Below are 17,832 nucleotides of genomic sequence, written 5' to 3' on the forward strand. Positions count from 1 at the left end.
ACGGTGGCCGTCGGATACCGAGCTCTCCAAAAAGTTCCCTGTACTCTTTTTCGATGATACGGTACCTCCGCCACTTGCTCATGACCTCCGTCTCCATGCTCATGACGGAGCGCTAAAGATCAGAGTGACGAACAATCAACAAACCTAACCGCTCAGAGCTACAGTTAAAAAGGAAAAGAGGCCTAACAATGAAGATACTCGCAGCGCACAAAAGCACAAACATCACAAAAAGGCGTTAACACTGTGCATAAAAAAGACCTCCGGTTGCGAATTATTCGGTATTATATTAGGTCACTATCTTTAGTAAATAAAAAAAATAGTTGAGTTGTTTTTATTTTTAATTCACGGAGAAAATAAGTGGCCGCAGCGGCACGTCTTAGTAGAATGCGTCTAAAATACGGTCGTGCCGCACCTCCATATTTACCACCACTCGCTAATAACTGTTCAGGTCATATAGCCTCCTTGACTCGCTCATCCATCCACTCCAGTGAGAGCTACACTCTACTGTAGTTGCCGGAGCAAATGTAGTCACTGTCTGTAATTTATATTTTTTTGTGATTTGTTTACAGCCTTTCTCGGCTTTGTGCCAGTGATCGATGCAGATCGAGGCTATTTTCTCTATTTAAGCGCTGATAGCTGGTAGAAAACTTGTCGTGAAATATTGTGTGGGCCTCGGGACAGACGGGGCATCAGCCCAACAGCCTTTACACAAAACTCAAGGCACAAAATGCGTGGTTCTAGCGTGGTCCTAAAGTGCGTGGGCTACCCCCACATTGACTGCTTTTCATATAATGTACTAGAATCCTTTACGTCAGGCTTTCAAATGAAGCACAGGTACTCCAAAACGGCAGCATGAGTACGGAGAAACGTACGCCGGCCTCATGTGACGCCGCTGATTATTCGTAATATAGTCCGAGGTGATGGCGGCCGTGCTAGACATCTTATCTTCCCGCATACACCTAACGGCTTGTGTGCGTCAAGTTGGCTCAGCATAGCACCTGCCTTGCGATTAATTGTGAATAAATTGGCTATACTGGAAGGCCGCTTTAATCAGTGCATTGAAAAGTAGAGAACGCTGCTACGCAGAAAGAATACATATGGAAATATACACCGATGATCAACATTTGCCTTTTGTTGGATTTGTAATCGGTGAAATTAATTTGAGCGAATGAACAAGGGCTTCGGTGGAAGACCCCGGCCCCTGTCCGGCGAGCTTTAGCTCTACCGTACGGTAACTACGCCAATTCTTTTGCGAAAACGCTGAGTTGCGTGCAGCTACGCAGAACGACAACACCGAATGGGAGCAGCACATATGTTACATTTCAGGGCATGCGGTAGGGTTTTTTCTAGACAGCCCCGAAATATCTTCCCCTGATCAGCATCTCTGACAAACGATTCCTGCTGGATAGGTGCCGCAGCGTTTCTTCTTTTTTTTCCTGCATTAAATGTGAGCTGAAGAGGCATTACTGCGAACCTAAAGCTTCTGAGTGACCGGCGCCGACCCGAACTCCATCGGTTTTGTCTATTGTCCATTCGGTGATTTCGTAGCAACAAAGTCAATTTATGCAATCGAATCTGACAATCGCGTGCTCAAACGAAAGTTGACGATCTGTCAGACAATACCCGGTTCTGCGTGATAACTGCAAAAAATGTTGGAAAGCCGATAGACGTTCCCGCTGATGAAGTTGAAGGTCACATGACCGCGCATGTCGAGATGATGAGCCGTACGTATGGGTTCAGAAACGTCTATCGTAACCTGGACATGGTCAGTGACTTTCAAATTCATCAGTATATCATGCCTCCAGACGGACTTTCCCATTGATGTCTGAGCTGGCACTCTCTTTGTTGTCACTGCCGTCATCAAACGCAGCCGTCAAACAAATGCTCAGCTAAGTCTTAGGGCTGAGACGGGACAAAAATTCTTGGCCGGTTTAAAATCCTAGCAGCCTCCATTCCCGGCGATACCAAACTTCACGTACATGGAGGAGCGCTTGCAAAGTCTTGTTATAGATCTACATTCTATTTCGCAGGTAGGTTTTATAGTGAACGAGACCTGGCTGAACATTTGTTCGGTGGCTGCGTTTGATGACGGTAGGGACAACAAAGATAATGCCAGCTCAGACATCAATGGGAACACATATATGCTAGGGCTCGACGAAAGTTCGTCTCCATGGTCAGGCATGATACTGATGAATTTGAAGGTCACTGACCATGTATGGGCCAAACTTTTCCCCTTCGAATCAGGTCACGATGCCTGAGATCTCTCTCTAGACTACTTCCGTCTATTGTGCTATATCTTGTCTAGCCGCGACCTCTGTACTAGAGTTTGTCTTGGAATTTATTGCAGTGTATTTATTTTATTGTGTTTAGTGAAAATGTCGTGAGCTGTACCTATATGCATTGCTGAATGCATATCATTACTGAGTGTGTTTATTGTGCGATGTTTTTTGCGTGTTGTTATTTTCCCGATACTGCTATGCTTTGAGAAAAAAATAAAACACGACGTTTATGATAAACACCACATTTGCTTAATCATGAACTCGCTTGCAGGCAAGCCTTGCGCTACTTCTAATAGTATTATGTAGATATACTTGCGAAAAATCGTTTAATATGGCTAAGGAGTTTTCCATGCAAAAACAAAGTTTTTTGGCTTTATTTGGGCTACTACGGAGGCCAGCTTGGCTACCTGTGCTTGGAGCTATCTGGCAACCCTTGCTGCCCGTCCGACCGCTCCGACGGATGCCATCTCTTTCTTTGTTCGGTCGTCGCTGTGTATACATCGTGTTTTCCCGTGATCTTCAAGCCCGCCACTTGCGTAAATATTTACGCTTTTTTGTTAGTAGCTTCTTTTGTTTCCTCATGAGCCTACTGTCATGAGTAGCAATAAGGGGAGAGGCGTCATTTGTTGCCCTGTTCTGTAATTGTACTATTTTATAGTCATGTGGGAGGCTAGCTTGCCACATGGGTTCGGACCGACATGTGCACCTTCAATTGTATGCCTTTTTCATGCACTTATTTTCTTAACGCTGCGTTGTATTGCTTCTGAGATGTGTCGCGAGACCTTCGTGCGACAGGAACATGAGAATAGGGCGAGCGAGCTTGTGAAAAATCAGTTTACGCACTAATCTTTGTTTGCATCGCTTTACTCCTTGCAGCATGCCACCAAAACCGTTTGCGGTAGTGAAGTTCCCGATGGAGGACGACAGCTTGGCTGTCGTCCCTGTCGGGTGGCTGTCCCACGACTGGCAGCATTGCCACTGGCCGAAAAGGCGAGCCGCGGAGGTAATCCGCCTCGCTCGAGAGGAGGCGGACCCATCCGCCCCAGGGTGCGAGTGGTTCCGCTGCCCAGTCGCTGTCGTCACAACATGCAGTAAGTGGTTTTATTGCCGGGATAACGCTATGTGTGCAATTGTGAATTGTGGTGTCTAGCATCCCGAAGCGACGCATGGGCTGTGACGGGCGCTGTATTGGAGGGTCCCGGATTTTTTAACCGGCTTTAACGTGCGCCAACACTTCACAGCACACGGGCGCCTTTTGCTAGCCTGTCAAGTGACTAATCTTTTCAAAACTCGGAGGCTAATGAATGATGCACACATGCATTTGTGAGCTGATATCATTGCTTCATCTGCATCAAAAGCGATTGCCAGTCCAAATTCGCATGTGATCTCAAACACTGCAATGCCTTGTTATATGGTGATATCCAGTTTTCCAGGTCACTGGACTCTACAGATTTGAAAACATTTAGGACTGACTGTGCTTTGTTCTTGTCCAAGTTTATCGCTCGTGATTGAAAAGATATCTCTATCACATGGGCATTTCAATGACTTTCAAACCAATTGTCTACGACTCAGGAGATGAACACTAGTTGCTGCACAGTTAGCTGCAGCAGCAATTGAGTCAATATATGGCTTGCTCGTGACGTGACTTCTGCTCCTATCAAGCGCTGGCGGCCATGCCGCCAAACCACTCGATCCCAGACCGTCCGCCTTGCGTGGCCTGACTGCTCCTTAGATGCTTTGGATTATTTCCTTATCCTTTCAGGCGTGATGCTGCCTCCACAGGGGAATTGGCTATTCAATGCAGGCTATTACTTTGAACTTGCTGGATCGGTGCATGTGCGCTGCACAAAAAAGGTGGAAATGTGCGACAATATGCATGCATACATAGTGTGGCCGGGTTACGATGCAATGATAGATGATGATGTGGTCTGAAGTGACCCACAGGGATCGTGAACTATCTAGTTTACTCTTCCAGCTTTGTGACATTAGAAAGAATGGAAACCTCAAATCATTGGAGGTACAAAAATATTTCACGAGCTGCTGGTCGAGGATCCTGTCTGCAACGAGTCTACGATACCTAAAGCTCGGCCTCAGCATGCTGTCCTTTCTGCCGTTGTTGCTGGCTGTGGCCGTGGTGATGAGCCACTTTGCCTAGTGCTGTAGCCAAGGTATATGCAGTGACGCAGGGCCCAGTCTGTGTTTGGGTTGTCAAACAAGTCAGATGGCTTCACTCGAAACAAAAACATTCACTTCTTCAGGGTGTAGTCCTTGCTCACCATAGCTTTGCAGACATTAAGTTCACGACCCAAACCTCTTATCTGTCACAAAGTGCACTCTGTACTCTTGTAAATTGAGACTCTTGGGGTCCAAATTGTCTTGCTTAGTCCGAGCCAGCCACAACCTGCAGCTCTTTGTGCTCTGGGATCTTGGAGTTCTTGTGCTAAGTTCATGTTAGTCTGCTTCTTCTTGTACCTGTACCTGTCGCTATGATTGGAGCCACTGAGGATAATGCACAAAACCATAGTGAAGCTGCGGATGGACGGGAATCAACTCTGTGTGAGCAAACAGAGGCAGCGGTAAGCTAGAGGCAGTCTGGCAGTGGTTCAGCACAGCATGGCCGCCTGGCAACCGATGGGCACTGAATGCGACATGCGGGCCATGTATAATGTATTGAGACAGTGAAGCAGCACGAAACTTGGTGGTGATTTCGAAGGCCTTCAAGAGCGGCAGTGTGCGCTCTTGAATTTGGAAATCAGAGCCTTATAATTGGCGAATAATTGCTGATGTTTAAAAATATTCAGTTGAACCTTGCTGTAACGAAGGAAACCCCAAAATGTCTGTTTTAGCCGTTCCATTTTTATGGCAGTCATCGACCTTTGTTGCAAATGGATTTCATGCTAACAAGCTTATCTACTACAATGTTTTGCTAATGTGCATGAAATTTGACTCCACATTGCAGTGGCACTGTGAACTAGTCGAAGAAAGATAGGTGTACAGAATCGGGTGGTTTGCTTTGTCACTTGAAGGCTCCACTGGTACTTTCTTGCATCACTTTTGCTGTGACAATATATATTTGTAACGCTGTTCCACGAATTGCTTGAAAGTAATGAGATAGAAGAGCTGCTGATATCATTATGAAATTTTTCTGCTGCCAGCAAGCAGCACAGAGAAATCATACAAACAGGAGGATGTCTCTCTGCATTGCAACATTTGCTGCACCATGACAGTGCAGTTATCAGGAACCCAGTCTATATAATAATGTTCAATTATCGAGTGATTTCTTCTGTAGGGTTATATGCTAAACTGACGGGACCAAAATATGCTTCACTTCTAATTAACTGGAAATTCCAATTAAGCGGCTTAAAAATATCGGGAGTCAACTGTATAAATTATTTAGCGGTTTTAGGCGAATAATACGCAGTGATCTGTGTATACACTGATGTCTACCGCATCATTTGAAAGTGCGCACCAACAAGCTGTGGTGTCAGTCGATGCATGCGCATGTACCTGTTAGTTTTAAGTAAGCAAAAGCATTGGGCGCACAAGACAGGGGCAGCTTTGAAACCAAAATTACTGCACGTGGTTGGTGATCAGTCATTAAAAGCCTTACAAAAAATTAACACAGATTTTGTCTTTTATACACAGATAGCTTAGTGTGTCACCAGTGTGCGTTGCGGGAGCTTTCAACACACACAAGTGCCTGCCTCATGCCCTAATTTAAGTAGATCAACTGAATATGTCAGCCTTGCCAACGCTTGCCTGTTTCTTGCAGAGCCCACATGAGAACGGCTAGCTGTCTTCCCACAGGCCTAATCGCCTGCATGTAGTCATAATGACCAGGCAGTGGAAAGCTTCTGTGAAATGTAGAATTGGCAATGGGGAAAGTAAAAATGCAGTATTCTGTACTAATGGGAGGCTTCAGTGCCAATGTTGGCAAAAAGCAGGCTGGAGACCAGGCAGTAGATGAATATGGCATTGGCACTAGGAATAGCAGAAGGTAGGTATTGAGTTCGCTGAACGCAATAACTTGAGAATCATGAATACTTTCTTCAGAAAACGGAAGAGCCGAAAGTGGACATCGAAAAGCCCTAACGAGGAGACTAAAAATAAAATTGACTTCAAACTGTGTTCTAACCCTGGCATTGTGCAGCATGTGGAAGTAATCAGAAAGGTGTGATGCAGTGACCACAGATTGGTAAGGTCTCAAATTAGTCTGGACTTGAAGAGGGAACGGAAAAGACTAGTAAAGAAGTCCATCAACAAATTAGCGGTAAGAGGGGAGGTAGAATAATTCAGGATTTCGCTACAGAACACATATTCAGCTTTAACCGAGGAAGACAACCTCAGTGTAGACGCAGTGAACAATAAAATTTCAGAGATATTACCGAGTGCAGTGAAGAAGTAGTTCAGGGGGAGGAGTGCAGGGAAGAAGTTCTTTACCAGTAAACTATCCAAGCAGATGAAAGATTTGATTAAGACATGAGAAAGTGTGAAAGCCTCCAACCCAACAGACAAGATAGAACTGGCAGAGCTATCAAAGCTGATCAACAGGCGTAAAGTATACGACATAAGGAAGTATAATATGGAGAAAATCGAGCATTCTTAAAGAACTGTGGCAGCCTGGAAGCAGTGACAAGAAGATTAGGCGTAGGCAGAGATCAGATATATAGGCGCTTAGGGACAATTAAGGGGGCAATGTCATTACTAATATGGACAAGTTTGTCAAAGTAGCAGAGCAGTTCTATACTGACCTATACATTATTCAGAGTAGTGAGGACAATGAGATTGGCAGTAGAGAAGAGCAATCAAACGTTCTGCCAGTAACGAAGACCGAGGTTAAGAAAGCTTTAGAAGCTATGAAAAAGGGGAAAGCAGCTGCGTAGGACGCGGTAACTACAGATTTGTTGAAGGATGGTGGGGCTATTGTGCTAGAAAAACTGGCCACCCTGTATAAGCAGTGCCTCTTGGCATCGACGGTACCGCAGTGAAACTGCCCACATTCAGGGCCACTGCACAGAATGCCTCCACGACAAAGTAGTCCGTTGTTAAAAGTTCTTTCAGCGCAAGCTAGAAGCTAATCACAGGAAAAACTTATAAGGTCTGTATTCTAGAATTTTGGTGCCTGGCTGGTTTCATAATTCAATATAGTTGCATTATCGTTTACCACCTTCCAGCCTAGCAGGAAATAAACCACATATGCAGCAAAGGCCACTGATGCTACCACAGAGGCTGTGTGCTTGGCCACCAAGGTCACATGATAATCTACATCCCTTCCCTACATTTCCTTTCATAGCCCACAGGCTGCTTCAAGATGCCTACTGTAAAGTGTTTGTGTTTGCAATAGCCAGGAATTATTGCATTAAAAGTAATATCCAGGAATTGTTGCATTAAATGTTTGCCTTATTTTCATGTGAAGCAGCAATTTTAGTGTGGACTGCACTTGAGTTGGGTGTTTGATCTCTAACCTTTTGCAGGATCATACAAGAATGCAGAGAAAAAAGCTAAGAAATATGAGATGAGCTCTGCAGTGGAAAGCTCTGCAATTTCTGGTAAGTGGAAAATCCTAAATTTTTAAACATTAGTAAAATTAATGCATATTCAAAATATGCACGCATTTTTCTGTTTTAGGCAATGAAGGTCCGGATGGGCCTGACGTCCGGCTGCCATCGCCACCACCCCGGCTGCCATCGCCACCACCCCGGCTGCCATCGCCACCACCCCGGCTCCCGTCGCCACCACCCCAGCTGCCATCGCCACCCCGGCTGATATCACCACCCTGTAAGCCTTTATCTGTGTTTCGCCTTTAGATTTGCATTGTTTCAGTTATGGCTTAGTGAATTTATGGTAATATCACATAGGAGAAAGGGGGGACACCCACCCTCTAGCCGTGCCTGCTTTTTATTGATCGCAAAAAATGCATATGGGTGACTCATGAATTTGAGCTCAATTAAGACCCTGTTGCAAAACTGCATTAAGTCTGCTTTCCTGCATAGCAAAAACCCCTTTACCACAGAGTCCATGCGAGTCCTTGAAAACCTTTCAAGAGGGAGAAGTTATTTTCAAGGGCTGAAGAACAATTTGAGGTGAAGGCAACGGAACAGATTCTTTCAGTTGTCAACACGTGTGCCCTATCCTTAGACGATGTCATGGCCAGTTGATACAGTGTTAGGTGGTAGCTTTAGAGATCACTTCTTGGTTTTTATCGTTGTTACAATGTTCTTTTTGGTGCCTTTAAAATCACCAGTCACACCTGTGTAGGCATGCGCTGTACCCTCAGAAGACCGAAGCATGCGGTGATTGATGTCAGACGTTCTTTCTGAGAAAAATGTACCCGGGCGTTGTTTACGGCGTCCCGTGTTCCGAATGTGACAGTGTCTACATTGGCGAGACTGGCAATTTTAAAAGGCACCTAAAAAAACATTGCAACGATAGGTTTGCCGAGAAGAGCAATTGTAGTGAGGTACTGTAAAAATTGAGTCATGAAGTTTAGCATTTCATTGTTTTCAAGCAAAGGATGGAAGGTAGAATATAGTTTTTGTACTGAAAATTTAAAAGTGCACAGAAGACAGGGACAAGAGGACTGGATGGGACAAACGCTGCTCACAACTGGGTTTATAAACATTTTTCATTAACAGCCCACCTGTGAAGTCATAGTCAGCATTGACTTGCACAATGTAACTGCCAAAGGCAGGAGAGAATTTTAAAATTGTAATTCATCAGAATGTAATCAATTGCCAGCAGAATAAGCAAGGCTAATCCCACCTGTAGCATACAACTCAACTCTGCGGTTCTCTCATTCAAGTTGTTCTTGTGCTTTCAAATTTGCAGCATGATACCAGCTGGGGCAGCATACAGCTTCGTTAAGGCTTTTTGTGTTTTTGAGGGTCCGCCAGAATAAAGGAGCAGTTTAAATTACTAAATCTGGTAGAATGAGATGACACCCTGAACAAGCATGGTCTTAATGAATGGGAGCTCATAAATGCTTAATGCTAATTCTGTACGAGGCAGTTACGGTGTATATATATGTATCCTTTCAGCAGAAGTGCTGATGTAGCATTTTGGCATTATCTGTGTAGCATTACCTGTGTTATACTGAGTAATTTTTCCGTTCTTCCTGCATCAACACTAATGCTTCATGTTCGTGTCCAACTTCAGCCCTGCTTAGCAGCCACTCAATGGAGGCGGCCACACCAGCTGGTGCAAATTGCACTGCGGGCTGCCCGGCTGGTTCGGCCTCCACTGCAGGTGACCTTGAGGATGTGGAGGAAGCAACTAGCGATCGTAAGGCTTTTCGCTTTCTTTACTTGTATATGAAGAGCCTGAAAAGACGAGAATGCAGTGAGAGGATAGGATGAGAATCTATTTTTTTGAAGTATGAGCCTAAACAGGCCTTGGTAGAAGTTCTGTTTTGCCTTAAAGGAGACCTAGTTGGTGGATATTTCAAAACGTGTGCCTTGAAAATGACCACTGTTTGTATAAATATGCCTGCTGCAAGTAATTCTTAATAGAAGTACTGAACCTAAGCGGTGATAAAATTTGCTACTTGACACTTCCACAGCTCTATCTCATTCCTACTTACTAGTTGCAGTGTGTTTTCCCGGCGAGTAGCAGTTTGTTTCCTTTAATTTCTTTTTTTGGTTCTGGATTGTGGTTTTGGTTCTGTTATTGTTGTTTCCCTTGGCCTATGCCACTAGAAAGCCACAACCTTTTAAAGACGGACCAATAGAAATAAAACAAACATTACAGATTGTGGCTCAGGACTGCAAAGTGGTCACTGTACTCTATACAGTTTCTCTAGTTTTTGTGCATATATTTTTTATGTGCCCAGCCTGCTGTGCTTTCTCACTACCACTGGCAGCTGTTGTCACAATGGAAGAATACACTTATGGCTGTTTCCATCCTTGCCATGATGTGACGGCAATCAAAATGGCAACCAAGCTGAATAGAAAACTGGTGGTACATAGAAGGAACAGTATTCAGAGCAGCTATTTTTAACTAAGGCATTGTCAGTGCATGGTGCATTTTTGATATATAGATCTGCAAGGGATAGAGCAGCTGTGCCTTGTGGTGGAATCAATGGCAATTTAGTAGCTTAATGCAGAGCATGTTGACGCCCAGTGTTGGTTTACATTACCATCATCGATGCTGCAGTCCCACAGGGTGTTAATTGTTCTGACGTCCAGTGAAATCTTCCACAGCAGTTCATCATCCTGCAGAATCTCGCACTTCACAAACAACCTCACCATGACATCGTGTAGAACAGCCACAAATATGTTCCCTCGAGGCATCCACCACATTTGCATTACCCGTCCTGATATGTCAAACTTGCGGCCAGGTGCGCAGTTGTTCTCTGAAGGATGACAGCCATCTTGAACATATTCGTGAAGAAGCACCGAATGCTTAAGGGGCATTCACTCTTGGACACTCGGCGGAGAGAGCAAGTGAAATCCTCTGCCACCGAAAAAGCTGCATCGTTCACACTTCCCAACCACCTCGTCTGCGCTCATCGTCTGTGTGTCGTCTGCTCAAGGCGTACACAGATATGGCAAGAGGTTAATCCATGCTGTCTACGTACAATAACTGTATGCACGCTTACTTACGCTAAATGCAGCTATTTTGCCAGACGTTACGCCATTTCTAGCATTGTCGCTTTTAAATACATAAGATTAGCCTAGTGGCGCCATCTGGTGGTTACTCTCAAGCCTTTTTAAAAAAGGAAAGGATCGTCACCTAAAATAAAAAAAGAACACATTTATCACTCACACTTTTTTTATGGGTGAGATGAGACAAAGCGAAAGAGCGCTGGCGCTTTTATGGGCATTGAACGCGCTCAAACAGGCAGTAACAGCGACGAATTCAGTCCCAAACGAGGCGTCCCGCACCGAAGGGCGTCGCCATGTTTGTTGCCGAACTTCGTACTCTCCTTCCTATTGGCTGACGGGATTCGGCGGATTTTTTTCCGGTGGCAGAATTCGGTCCTGGACCGATCAGGCTTACCGCTTGGTATTTCGGCGCAATCTCTGCCGCGGCAGCGGATTCCGCTCGTTCTCTCTGCCGAATGTCCACCAAGTGTGAACGCGCCATTACTTGGCCCTGAGCACAATTGATGATGCACCGCATTACAAACTGGTAAAATATGTAGCCAGGAGACATTACATGCATCAAACAGCCACAGAGAAACTGTGTGCGTGGCATCAGCTCTTTTGTCAGCTGCAGAAGAACCAACAACAGAGTGAGCTGGTGCATCAGTGAAGAACCAAAAACAGCGCTCGCCCATCTTCTAGTCTGTCTTTATGGCGCTGTTTTTAGGTTTTCATCAGGTACCGGCACTCCCTGCAAGCGTTGCTGTTCTGAGTGGCAGTTCCACTGCAATTGGAACAGTGCCCCTTTCATCAACTATCAACACTCCCAAGAGTGCTGAGCATACAGCTAAAAGTAGAAAGGAAAACGAAAAATCGTTCTCAAGAACCATGCAGAAAATTCTGGGCAGAGCTGTGGAGCAAACATAAAATTTCATTTACCGCATCATCCCTGATGCTAGTTTGTCTCCCCTTTATTTATGGTGCCATGCTCTGATTTTCGATTGCAAGCCAACACCCGCATTTCGGATTTTCAAATTTGAAAACAATAGGTCGACTTGCAAGCGTGTAAATGCAGTATATTGCTCATATTGCGTCCTTGAGGTGTAAATATATACATCTGCTGTGAAAGCCTGCCCTCACTGGAAACCTTGCTCGTTTCAGCGACAATGCTCAAGGTGCTGCGGCTGCTGCTAGAAATACGGCAGCAGCAGCGGGAAATCCTGCAGAGGGTGAGCCGGCTGGAGCAAGCTCGGCAAGAGCCGAGGACACGGTCGCCGTCTCCTCCTGTGAGCTCCCTCCCGCCACTGTGCCCTCAGCTGCCAGCCTTCAGTATTGAAGATTTTGAGGCGGCAGAAGCTGCTGTCAGAGATGACAGAGTAGCAGCTGCCCTGGTAATTTAATTTTTCATTCAATGTTTTATTACAGTAGTCTGTTGGGTGCTTAATGTATATAGTTGAGATATTTATTGAAAAATCTGAGCCCCAGAAGTAGATGCTTGCCATGCCTAAGCCATAATCATGCTGTTCTTGTATAAGTTTTCAGCTAATATAGTGGGAATGGATGAATTTTGAAAAGTCCGCACATAGTAGGGTTACTGTGACATTGTTAATAGTCTGTTTTATTACAACTGAAAATTCCGGAAACAGTCGCGCCCACTTATACCGAACATGACAGTTGCATAGATTACTTTATACTAAGTCTAATTCCTGTATTACAGTGAAAAATCCAAACTCTCGTACAGAATTAACATTTGTTTCTTTTTTATTCGAAATAAGTGCCTTAATTGTTTTTGCTTCTTCTACATTCGAAAGGAATGCATTGTTTCTGTTCCTTCTAAAATCGGATTGAACGTTTCTTCAAAATAGACCCTATTTAATGCACTTTATAAGCTCCCAAGCGCAGCCGTGTGCTCCTTATCAAGATCCTTGGCTATAAGCTGACTGCAGGCACTATGCAATTAATCCCCATTGCCGCTTTCACGGCAGCTAGTGGTAGGTCAGGCCTGTTGTCATTAGCTTCCTACTAGTTCAGTGCTTGTAGTTCACATGGCATATTCGTTTAAAAGCATCAACTATAGGGTTCATGACCTCTGCAACAAAGCACACAAGATGGTACAAAGGAAAGAAATTAACACGGACAGCACAGCTGTATCGGGGTATATAGCACAATTTCAGCTGATGGAAAAGGTGCGAAGGAAACAGGGCGAGAATTAACAAGAGTAATTAACATTTTGATTAGTAATTATATGCTGTCATTGACATATAGCACATTCTTGGCCACATGAGCAAGTTCTTCACTGATACTGATGGGGTACTAAGGCAAGGTTTACCTGCTTGGATATATGAGGGTGCAACTCTGATGATTCAGACGAAAATCTCTGTTACCTTGAAGTTTGAATTACAGAGTACTGTATCTGTGCTGCTAACAATGCTTTCAAGAGATATTTTAAGGCTGTCTTGATTTATTTAATCACAGGACTATGTTATGCTCTACTATACTATTTGTGGCACATTCCATCAAAGTATTGAGCCTCATGAAGCTAGTGTAGTGTAATGTTAAGTCTATTTTTTGGTATGTATTTTGTTCACAAAGTTTGGCTGAGTTAAGGTGGCACACAAATTATTTTAATTATTGGTTTGAGACGATTGACTGGGAGTGCTGTTTCGGAGCTAATTTTTTACATTATTCGTTGTTTTCCAATTAAGGAGACAGCTTTGATCAGTCTTTTGCCTGGCTATTGCTTTTTATGCCTTTCATTAATTGAAGTGCAGTACTCCACTCCAACCAGGACAGTTTCAAGAACGATAGATGCTAATTTTAGTTGCATATTTTCCCTGTAGTGATGCATAAGACATGAATCACCGTGGAGTATTCCCTTACGAGTGCTAAACAATTTAATATTGAACTTCTTGATGCTGTTACGGTGGTCAAAATGTAAGAAGTGTTTCACATGAGGTGTAAAAAAAACACTATAATTGCTGCTGTGTTGTAGCAGGTATACTACGATTACTTTCGAAGTCACACCGTTGTCTTTGCTATTGCGTTCTACAAGTTAAGTGGTTATAGAATGTGATTTTTCATGTGAAATAACCGTTGGGCAACTGCAAATTTTTCTTTTCAGAAGAAGCAGCTTCTCCGCCTAGGCGGAAACAATTTAAAGGAGGTGGCGGCGAATGTCATGGGTGCTGTGATGGGGGTGGCTGTGCAGAGACTATTCAGCCTGCGGGGGAGGAAAGGAAAACGGCCATTCGTTGGCACAAAGCTGTGCAGGGTGGCAACAGGTATACCTGATTTTGAATTGCTGTAGCTTTTAATTTAGAAATATTGAGATTCCTGCTTTTAAACATGTACAAGTTTTTCCAAGCTATTTTCTTGCTGTATCTTACTGTAATTTTTTATAACAGCTGATGAATATTCTGTTGCTGTGTTTATGTGATTAGTTTGGGGGTCTTAGTCATAAAACTCCATAAAGAAGCAGCAGATGCCCTCAATCAAACCAATCATTTCCATTTGTCATATTGTAATCCGTTGTCATGAACTTCCCTGCAATGGCCACTTTGACGTTGACTGCAGTGCCTTCATGATAGCTCATTTTTTTTGCATTTCACTACTGTACAGTACTTGTGTTGTTTGTTGGGATACCTTGCGTGTCAGTAACGTGTGGTTTTTCTGTGTCAAATCATGAACTTGGATTTCCATATGCTTGCAGGAAGTGTATCGTTTTAAAAGTTGCATTTCTTGGTCTTAATGCACACTCACCTTGTACAGATGCCATCTGCGAGAGGCAGGGTGTCGACATCCTGGCAGCACAGGGTTTTATTGGCAGGTGGCTGCCCGGTGCGTGCGACCGAGGGGGCGGCCGAAAGAGGCGCTATGCCCAAACTTTAGAGCCTCCTGAGTCTCACGCTCAAGCGCCACCTGCTAACCCCTGTGCTGGGTCAGCACCCTGCCCAGGCGCGCCCTCAGCCTCCTGCCCTGCAACCCCTCCAGGCATGGCCATCCTGTCCCCCTCAGGGGTCCACCCAAGCTCTGCCCCCCCCCACAGCCTCCTCCTCACGCCCAGCCACCCTCCACCCAAGCTCTGCCCCTTCCCCTGCCCCCCCCCCACAGCCTCCTCGTCACGCCCAGCCACCCCACGTAGCACCCTTGCCACATGGGTTATTGCCCCACGGGCACATGAGAAATAAAAAAACATTTTTCTGAAATTCCTGTTTGCTTGATTCATTTGGTAGCTGCTGGACATTAAGTAAAAAATGTGCATGAAATATTGTTTGCAAATCAAAATACATATGCAATGAAAATACTGCATGCAGTTTTGAAATTTTAATGGGAGTTCGAACCAATTGCATATATATACAGCTAGAAGTCGCACGGTATTGAAAGCCACGGACGGGAACTCTAAATGCATGCGATAATTCTGCACTGGTCTCGGAAAATAATGGAAATGCCTAGAGGTAGCCAAGATATGCCGGTATCCGAAAGGCCACTATTCGGCCATATTGGGGCCACTATTCGGCCATATTGGGGCCACTATTCGGCCATATTGGAGCCACTATTCAGCCATATTGGAGCCACTATTCGGCCATATTGGAGCCACTATTCGGCCATACTGGAGCCATATTGGGCCCTATATTGGCAGTGATGTTTGGGCCATTCTTGGCATTCAGATTGGCTGAACATCGGCCCAATCTTGGCGGGAATGTTGGGCCATGCTTGGAAAGAGTTGCGATTTGCCTAAATGCCAATGAAGGGCCGATATTCGCGCCAATTTTCGCCAATGATATGCCAACGGTGGCCCGATATTGGCGTGCTGCTTGGGAAGACACAGCGACAAACAGCGACGGGCTTCGGGGAACGTTTTGACCACAGCTTAAGATCGCTATAATTTCCAATTCCTCTCTTTGAGGCGGCGCGTGCTTCAAAGCAGCGCTAGGCAATGATGCGGAATGATGCGTGAATGAAGGAGATCACAGATCACAAGGCACAGCGACAAACAGCGACGGGCTTGGGGAACGTTTTGACCACAGCTCAAGATCGCTGTCATTTCCACTTCCTCTCTTTGAGGCGGCGCGTGCTCAAATCAGTGCTAGGCAATGATGCGGAATCATGCATGAATGAAGCAGATCAAAGATCACAAGAAAGAGCGCCGGGCTTCGACGAACGTTTTGACCACAGCTCAAGATCGCTGTCATTTCCACTTCCTCACTTTGAGGCGGCGCGTGCTCAAATCAGTGCTAGGCAACGATGCGGAATCATGCATGAATGCACGAGATCAAAGATCACAAGACACAGCGCCGGGCTTCGACGAACGTCTTGAGCACAGCTCAAGATCGCTATAATTTTCAATTCCTCTTTTTGAGGCGGCGCGTGCTTCAAAGCAGCGCTAGGCAATGATGCGGAATGATGCGTGAATGAAGGAGATCACAGATCACAAGACACTGCGACAAACCGCGACGGGCTTCGGGGAACGTTTTGACCACAGCTCAAGATCGCTGTAATTTCCACTTGCTCTTTTTGAGGCAGCGCGTGCTTCAAATCAGCGCTAGGAAAAGATGCGGAATCATGCATGAATGAAGATCAAAGATCACAAGAAACAGCGCCGGGCTTCGACGAATGTCTTGAGCACAGCTCAAGATCGCTATAATTTCCAATTCCTCTCTTTGAGGCGGCGCGTGCTCAAATCAGTGCTAGGCAATGATGCGGAATCATGCATGAATGAAGGAGATCAAAGATCACAAGACACAGCGCTGGGCTTCGACGAACGTCTTGAGCACAGCTCAAGATCGCTATAATTTCCAATCCCTCTCTTTGAGGCGGCGCGTGCTTCAAAGCAGCGCTAGGCAATGATGCGGAATGATGCGTGAATGAAGGAGATCACAGATCACAAGACACAGCGACAAACAGCGACGGGCTTCGGGGAACGTTTTGACCACAGCTTAAGATCGCTATAATTTCCAATTCCTCTCTTTGAGGCGGCGCGTGCTTCAAAGCAGCGCTAGGCAATGATGCGGAATGATGCGTGAATGAAGGAGATCACAGATCACAAGGCACAGCGACAAACAGCGACGGGCTTGGGGAACGTTTTGACCACAGCTCAAGATCGCTGTCATTTCCACTTCCTCTCTTTGAGGCGGCGCGTGCTCAAATCAGTGCTAGGCAATGATGCGGAATCATGCATGAATGAAGCAGATCAAAGATCACAAGACACAGCGCCGGGCTTCGACGAACGTCCTGAGCACAGCTCAAGATCGCTATAATTTCCAATTCCTCTTTTTGGGGCGGCGCGTGCTTCAAAGCAGCGCTAGGCAATGATGCGGAATGATGCGTGAATGAAGATCACAGATCACAAGACACTGCGACAAACCGCGACGGGCTTCGGGGAACGTTTGGCCACAGCTCAAGATCGCTGTAATTTCCACTTGCTCTTTTTGAGGCAGCGCGTGCTTCAAATCAGCGCTAGGAAAAGATGCGGAATCATGCATGAATGAAGGAGATCAAAGATCACAAGAAACAGCGCCGGGCTTCGACGAACGTCTTGAGCACAGCTCAAGATTGCTGTAATTTCCACTGCCTCTCTTTGAGGCGGCGCGTGCTTCAAAGCAGCGCTAGGCAATGATGCGGAATGATGCGTGAATGAAGGAGATCACAGATCACAACACACAGCGACAAACAGCGACGGGCTTCGGGGAACGTTTTGACCACAGCTCAAGATCGCTGTAATTTCCACTTCCTCTCTTTGAGGCAGCGCGTGCTTCAAATCAGCGCTAGAAAAAGATGCGGAATCACGCGTGAATGAGGGAGATCACAGATCACAAGACACAGCGACAAACAGCGACGGGCTTCGGAGAACGTTTTGACCACAGCTCAAGATCGCTGTAATTTCCACTTCCTCTCTTTGAGACAGCGCGTGCTTCAAATCAGCGCTAGGAAAAGATGCGGAATCACGCGTGAATGAGGGAGATCACAGATCA

At 45.4% G+C, this 17,832-nt stretch overlaps 1 protein-coding gene across 1 annotated transcript; it reads left to right on the plus strand.

Annotated features, from left to right (window-relative positions):
- The first annotated feature begins 2,658 nt into the window (after window positions 1-2,658).
- Window positions 2,659-15,063, plus strand: LOC144112389 (uncharacterized). The gene is made up of 8 exons (XM_077645232.1): window positions 2,659-2,815; window positions 3,156-3,370; window positions 7,754-7,828; window positions 7,908-8,057; window positions 9,435-9,560; window positions 12,023-12,252; window positions 13,983-14,142; window positions 14,630-15,063. The coding sequence occupies exons 2-8, from the start codon at window positions 3,157-3,159 to the stop codon at window positions 15,046-15,048; spliced, it is 1,374 nt and encodes a 457-aa protein (XP_077501358.1). The 5' UTR covers window positions 2,659-2,815; window position 3,156; the 3' UTR covers window positions 15,049-15,063.
- The last annotated feature ends 2,769 nt before the right edge of the window (window positions 15,064-17,832 follow it).

Source organism: Amblyomma americanum, unplaced genomic scaffold, assembly GCF_052857255.1.
Source record: "Amblyomma americanum isolate KBUSLIRL-KWMA unplaced genomic scaffold, ASM5285725v1 scaffold_76, whole genome shotgun sequence".
NCBI classification, from domain to species: Eukaryota; Metazoa; Arthropoda; class Arachnida; order Ixodida; family Ixodidae; genus Amblyomma; species Amblyomma americanum.